Genomic DNA, 6,773 nt, shown 5'->3' with positions numbered 1-6,773 from the left:
GCGATTTTTCCAAGAGAGACCCGGTCAAATATTTTTGTTTTAAATGGCAGGTTAACCAAGAAAAGGAATATGACACGCTCCAAAACCGCTGGGTTATAAGAAGGGAAAGAGCGTTCCTCACCAAATCTGTCCCTTTTGTTTGTTTCACCCTGTGAGCCTTGGAGCACCAGTCACTTAAAGTAACACCTCGTAACATCTGTGAAACGAAAGCGAGAGCGTGGCTCTAGGAACTACCTGTCAGCAGCAGGGCAGGCTGAAGTGGCTGCTTCCTCTTCTTCCTGCATCCTCTGTATCGGTGCAGCACCCCAGCACAAACAGTGCTCATGCGGGGAGCTGGAACGAGGACCTGGTCTGCCTGAAAAGCAGTTAGTTTTTTGATAGATAATTTTTCAACAAGATCAGTTCCTGGACCCACTGTAACAAGAGGGGTAGGGGCTGGGAGTGCAGCAGCCGCTAAACAGTAGCCACAACCTCAGCATGTGCCCAGCCCAGTCTCTGCTGAGCAGGCAAAGCTACGCAGTCATACCACAGCTCACCTGAAACTGGTCTGCAGCCAGCATCTAAGCTGTCAAAATACAGCTGCAAGAGGAGATTAGGAGGGATTGTAAAACCTGCTCAAGAAGTTAGGCAAACATTTTAGCAATTAACCCACAGTGAGCTCCGTTTTACTGTAACTACCCTGCTACCATTTCTTGAGATAGCTTGTTTAAAGCTAGCTCCATGATGCCTAAATTGCACAGCAGTGACAGACCGTTTAACTACAGAAATAAATTATTACGGGGGCAGTACCTAACACAGGCTATGTTATCATGATTTACAACAGCTTATGATGTGCCCCCAGATGTCCAGGCAAAAATCAAATGAAGTATATGATTTTTTTCTTCTTTGAACATAAAAGCCATGCAAACTTGACTCAAAACCAAAAATGAGACTTGGATGTATGACCTTAGACGTACACCGTGAAAGTGTTTGTATTCTCCAGACAGCACTTAGATTCCTATTCATTATAAAAATAAAATATAAACTAAAATAGTAGGAACACTGTTAAAAAGTTCCCACTTATAAAAGACTTCAGTTAAAACCAAATGTAACATTTAAAGAATATCAGCATCTATTTGGATTTGCAGAATGTTGCAATGTTACAGGAGGAAATGTTAGCAAAGGATACCAAGAGTCATCCTGTTCTCCAGAATTCAGATCACTTCCAAATCAGGATCAAGGTTTGCAATTTTCTGCTACTATATAGGTTATAAAAGGGTCTTAAACTGAGGTAATTCATCAAGTTCCTGAGAAACATAATGATACAAGAGGTTTGCATGGGAAAAAATATTTAAGATTTTAAACATTGCCAAGAAGACACAGGCAAAATCTAAATAGAATATATTTTCTATTTTAAATTTACAAAAAAACCACGAAAAATTCTTGATAGTTACACTGATATGTAGGTTGTATCTAAGGCCATAAGTTAGAAGCTTATGTATTTAAAATGGTAGCTGGAAACACATCAAATGTGTTATAGAAACACTCCTTAAAAAGAAATCCCAAATCTCATACATGCTATTAAGCACCTGCAGCTATTTTGAGCAACTTAACTAAATACTTAATTTTGATCTTGGGAGAACATAATGAAAAAGTGACTGTTTTCCAGAAGGAAACAGAAAATTAAATTAGATTAGTGGTGCTGAAAGTGTTCATGACACTGAATTACATTGGTTTACTTTGTAGATGTTTATAGAGCCAGCCTATGTTGTTTGACTTTTGAGGGAAGACTAATAGGTATAGTAAGCGGGGGTGGGCACAAAACCCCTTATGGTTAAGCCAAAATAGGGGTCATGCCTAGGGCATTTTATCTGCCCTGCTTACACACCCCTGGGGAATTGCATCTCAACAGTTGATTCTCTGTTAATCAATTCACATTAGTGCCTGCCTTTTAGTTTTCACTTTGCTGAATTCCAGGAAAGAAGTTCTTAAATCAAATGCATGCTCTCTCTCTGACCTAGCCAGAGCTGTTGCATTTCAAGAAGAAATCAGCAGATTTTGTTTGCTCTACCAGCTGATAAGAGACACCTTCGTAAGTAAAGAGTCATAGCCAGCAGACTCAACACAGAACAAGATCCAGTGGTCTGTTTACACAGGTCAGCAGTAATATGGGAAGAGAGGACATTTATGGAATTTTTTTTCCTCAACCTATTTTCTCCAGCTACAGAGGAAGACTCATGTAACACGTTATTCTTCTGCTTTTCTTTACTTTCTTATTTACTGTGACTCAAAATTATATGCTTGATAAGGAGATCTGTAGCACTTGCCATCGCTCCTTTTTAATAAGCAAGTGTTTTTGCATTGCTCTTGCACTTACAGGCTAAAACTTAGAACAATTCACAAGCAAGAACCACAGGTGAAGAGGGAAGGCAGGGAAGAGTTATGAGCACAGAAATAGCAAGTACCTCATTCACAAAAGCAGGTCTGACTTTACATCCAAACTCTTGAGCCCCATTCATTAAGCTGTTCTCTAGCAGACACACAGATCTTCATACAGAGGATCATCAAAAATAAACTTTATTATCAAACTTAAAATCCACACATTAAACATAAGATCTAGACACAAATAATACTGAAAACATTCTCAAACAATAACCATTTCAGGTAACTTGGATGAGTAGCTAGTTACCATTGTTTTGAATACTTTTGGAATATTTCTTAATACATAAGCCATCCTGAAATGTCTTCAAATGCTTAGCCGGCCAGCTTTCAATGAGATTTTTAAATAGGGGAAAACTTATTTCTATAGAAATAACATTATCTAATTATGAATCAGAGACCCATAATTGTAGTGCTTGGGGGAAAAATATCATAGCCTTTTGAAATATTTAGAAGACATAAATAACTATTGTACATTTACAAGTTTAAATATTTAAAGGTCTTTGCTACTATAAAAAAGTTACTATGTACATATTAGATGCTATGTAGAACTCCAGTCAGAGGCAAGTGTTGAGCTCTCAGATTTGGCCACTGAAACCTATGAATTTGGTAGGCAGATTGTCCACAGGGTACACTATGGGGCCCGTTTTCATTGTAGGAGGTCCATTCAGCAGCTGCCAGTCACAGCTCCGAGCCAACTCCACTGTAAATATTTTTAGAAGGACTTTTGCAAACTCTTTGCCCACGCAGCTCCTCAAGCCCCCACCAAAAGGAATGAAACTGAACCTAGAGGAATCCTCTGGAGATGGAGACATGAAGCGATCCGGGTTAAATTCTTCCTTGTTGGTAAAGAGATCTGCCACATCGTGGGTATCACAGATACTGTAAATAACATTCCAACCTTTAGGGATCTGATAACCCTATAAAAAGAAGAGAAAGGAGTCATGAAGCACCTTGCTGTGTTAAATAATGTGAAGTGACAGCACAGGACACATAGGTTCACCCCACCTCCCCCTCCCGGCCTCCTGCAGGCCAGTCCAAGGCAGAAAGGCAATGCGAATGCCCTGGTTCTTTGCAGCTGCTCTGAGCAGTTGAGCCCAAGCCTTGCTTACATTTAGCTCAAGGGTCTTGAGCGCAATTCGAAATCCTCCAGGAACAGGCGGGCTCAGCCTGAGGGTCTCTTTGATGACACAGCCCGTGTACTTCAGCTGCTCCAAGACCTCCATGTCCAGCTGCTTCTCTTGGTTGGAACTGCACAGTAACCCCTAGAAAGGAAGATGCTGCCATGACATTCATGGAGCCAGGACTACTGGCACTGCAAAAGAGCTACCCCCCTAAGTGAGTTGTATTATCATGCCACCCGTAAAAGCAGGGTACCACCCGGGTCAAATGGAGCCCTGTCTGGGACACCCATCCTGGAGATACCTTCCCACTGCCCCTTCCTTGAAATGGCTCTGGGGAAGATACACACCTTCACCTGCAGTTCCTTCCTCACTTTCTGCAAGACTTCGTGGTGGAGCCCTAGGAAGGCAATCAGCGATGTGGCAGCACTAGCAGTGGTTTCATGGCCCCCAAACAGCAGCTCTGTGGCAGACTCCTTCAGCTCCTTACACAAAGGAAAGAAGAGGGATAAACCAGGCCCTAAACAAAGTATCTGTATCAAGCCCGTTTTACCACTGCAATGCTGTGCATTGCTCCCAGATTGGAGGAGACACCCAGGAGCCAAGATGAAGGTGATCAGAGGTGCTTATTCTCCCTGTCTCCCCATCCAACAGCCTGGTTGCAACCTCTGCACCCCAGTGCTCAACACAAGCTGGTTTATTCCATGAGGAGAGGGAGCACCTCCTGCTCCCTCCTTTTTATCCAAAAGATAAGTGTGACGATGACAAAGGGGCTGGGGGAAAGGGATGGATCCGGCCCTGGAGAACTTTACCTGCATATTGAGCTGCTCCCCATTGCCCTGTGTGTATTCCATCAGCAGCTGCAGTGCATCTTTATAGCCACCCTCAGGCTCCTTGCGGGCCATCTTGGCACGGATGTTCTCCTCGATCTTGGCATGGATGATGTTACGTGCCCGCAAGCCCTGGCCAAGCAGCAGGGAGAGCAATGTGGAACTTGGGCTGTACTGCCATTCCTCCCACCCATTCCCCACTGCCCCAGCTGCAAGGGTACCTGTCTCCTCTTGGCCCACCGTGAACCTTACCCGGTAGAGCCCACTGAACGGCACATCGATGGGGAGAGAGAAGAGATTGCGGATCATCTCCTCGAAGGCCTCCACCAGCTGCTGCTCGCCGTCGGGGCTGGCCTGGCGGGGCTGGAAACCCAGCAGGATCCTCATGGCAATGCGAAACATGAGGCGCTTCACCTCGGGGTACACCAGCAGGCAGGGCCCGGCGGCGCCCAGCCACCGCGCCAGGCAGGCGCTCACCTCCTCCTGGATGACGGGCACGTAGTGCTGCAGGGCGTCCCGGGAGAAGGCTCGCATGATCACCTGTCAGAAGGGACGAGGAAGATCGAGACAGAGCCTCAGCCGCCGCATCCGGGGCGACCGCGCCCGCTCCCCGCCCGCCGTCGGGCCGTACCTTTTTGCGGTGCTTGTGCTGCCCGTTGTGGAGGTTGGAGAGGCAGCCCGAGCCCAGGATGGTGCGCACCGAGGCGGGCCACTGCACAGAGACGAGCCGGTGCTCGCCCAGCAGGATGTGCCGCACGTTCTCTGCGCCCATCACCCGCACCGTGGGCCGCCCGAAGAGGTGAGTCTTGTAGATGAACCCGTATTTCCTGCGCTTCATCTGTAGAAATTTCCGCCTCTAGACAGAGGAGAAGAGAGAATGATAAAATAAATTTTAAAAGGGAGGAGAGGAAAAGGCAGGGAGAGCAGCTCGTTCCCACCTGGGCACGGGAGCCTGGCAAAGTTGCTGCTCGTCTCCCTCCCCTGCCGCTAGAGCAGCAACGGGGAGCCTCTCCGCACCCCGCGACATCGCCTCGCCTTACCTGCAGCACCAGCTGCAGCGTCTCCCCGAAGAAGGGGAGCCCCATGGTGCCCGGGGGCAGTGGAAGCGGGCAGCTGGGGTCGCGGCTGCTCACGCAGTACAAGTCCCAGAGCTTGACGGCAGCTAGAAACAGTAGCAGGGGCAGCAGGAAGGTGCACAGGGCGCTGGCGACCAGGACAGAGAAGCCCATGACTGGGGAGCGAGTCCCGCCCGGCCCCCTGGGAGCTCCGAGTGCACGGGACGGGCTCGCCGCGGGCCGCCTTTTATAGCCTTCCCAGGTTGCTGCCCACCCTACCTTGGTCCGATAAATTAGTTCACCCAAAGTTCATCTTTAATTGCGGATTGCGGCCTGGCTCCTCCCCCCGAAATCTTTAACTATTTGCTTTGCGTGGTGCATCCTGCCCGCCGCAGAACGCTGCTGGGGAAGGAAAGGTGCCCCCGGGAGCGGTGGCAGAGGCTCCGGGCTCGCTGCGCCTGCACCGCGCTCAGCGAGTGGGCTGCGGGACGCCGCTGACAACCGGCGGCGGCCACCTCCTCCTCGTCCTGCTCTTCGGATTTACCGCCGGTGCTCGTTACAGACCAGCAGCTGCGCCGAGAAATGTCCCCCACCAGCACCCGGGGGCCCGGCTGCCCGCAGACACCTACCCCCGGGGCGCTGCGCGGCCGGCGCCGGTCCGCTCTGCGAGCTGCGGAGCTCCTTCGCTCGCCCGCCGCTGTCGCCGGCCGGGAACGGCGAAGTAGCGGCCGGAGCCGGAGGAGCCGGACCGAGGGGTCCCCGGTGCTGGGGCAGCCTGGCGGCACCCCGGGCAGAGCAGCAGCTGTGCCGCTGCATCGGCAGAGGAGCCTCTGCTGTCCCCTCGTTCACCTTGAAAGGCCCGGCTTGTATTTCTGCCGGCCGCGGAGGAAGGAGCCGCCGGCAACAGTCCGTCTCAGCCTCCCGATGCAGGTTCAAGCGCGGGTCACCGAGGGAAAGGGAGGTGAGGGCGGAAAGGAAACACCAAACCCGCCGTGCCCAGCTCCTCTCCCCGGGATCCACTGCTGATCCTTGTCTGAGGCTGTCCGGCATCCCGTCGGGGCTGCCGCGGTCGGAAAGAGGCGCTCAGCACCGGCGGGCACCCGTCCTGCAGGCGCGGCGCAGAGGGGCTCGCTCCCGGCTCCGGCGGGCACCGGGGACTGCGCTCGGGCGGGAGCGGCGGCCCCGGGCGGGAGGAGCGGCGGTACCGGGGCACCCGGTGGGGATGGGCAGGCTGTGCCGGCTGGGGCCGCCGCTGTGTCCCGGTGCAGAAGCCGCTGGGCAAGGGGCGCCCGGCGCGGAGCGCGACTGCGGGGCCGCGGAGCTCTCCGCCGGGCACGGCTGCTGCCGAT

The 6,773-nt window shown here is 51.1% G+C and overlaps 1 protein-coding gene across 2 annotated transcripts; it reads right to left on the bottom strand.

Annotated features, from left to right (window-relative positions):
- Positions 1-2,540: 2,540 nt before the first annotated feature.
- LOC126653311 (cytochrome P450 26A1) lies at positions 2,541-5,925 on the bottom strand. 2 transcript variants are annotated; one of them, XM_050340887.1, is made up of 8 exons: positions 5,410-5,925; positions 5,001-5,225; positions 4,847-4,909; positions 4,622-4,732; positions 4,352-4,501; positions 3,890-4,024; positions 3,531-3,683; positions 2,541-3,338 (listed from the first exon to the last, which is right to left on the bottom strand). In XM_050340887.1, exons 1-8 carry the CDS (start codon positions 5,596-5,598, stop codon positions 2,997-2,999), a joined length of 1,368 nt encoding a protein of 455 aa, XP_050196844.1. In that variant the 5' UTR covers positions 5,599-5,925; the 3' UTR covers positions 2,541-2,996. The 2 variants fall into 2 exon arrangements, with proteins under 2 accessions (XP_050196844.1, XP_050196843.1); XM_050340886.1 differs by having other exon boundaries at positions 4,622-4,909.
- Between the last annotated feature and the right edge of the window lie 848 nt (positions 5,926-6,773).

The sequence above is a fragment of the Myiozetetes cayanensis genome, unplaced genomic scaffold (genome assembly GCF_022539395.1).
Source record: "Myiozetetes cayanensis isolate MyiCay16 unplaced genomic scaffold, myiCay2020 scf10, whole genome shotgun sequence".
In the NCBI taxonomy this organism is placed as follows: Eukaryota; Metazoa; Chordata; class Aves; order Passeriformes; family Tyrannidae; genus Myiozetetes; species Myiozetetes cayanensis.
Note: the sequence above shows the minus strand (reverse complement) of the source record. Positions and strands in the feature narration are given on the sequence as shown.

What these genes read in the sequence shown, in the direction of transcription:
- LOC126653311 (XM_050340886.1), bottom strand. Translation starts at nt 5,598, where the DNA reads ATGGGCTTCTCTGTCCTGGTCGCCAGCGCCCTGTGCACCTTCCTGCTG. An exon ending in CGCTGCAGCTGGTGCTGCAG is followed by an intron (nt 5,226 to 5,409) that starts GTAAGGCGAGGC and finishes TCCTCTGTCTAG; the next exon opens with AGGCGGAAATTTCTACAGAT. An exon ending in CGTTCAGTGGGCTCTACCGG is followed by an intron (nt 4,502 to 4,621) that starts GTAAGGTTCACG and finishes CTGCTTGGCCAG; the next exon opens with GGCTTGCGGGCACGTAACAT.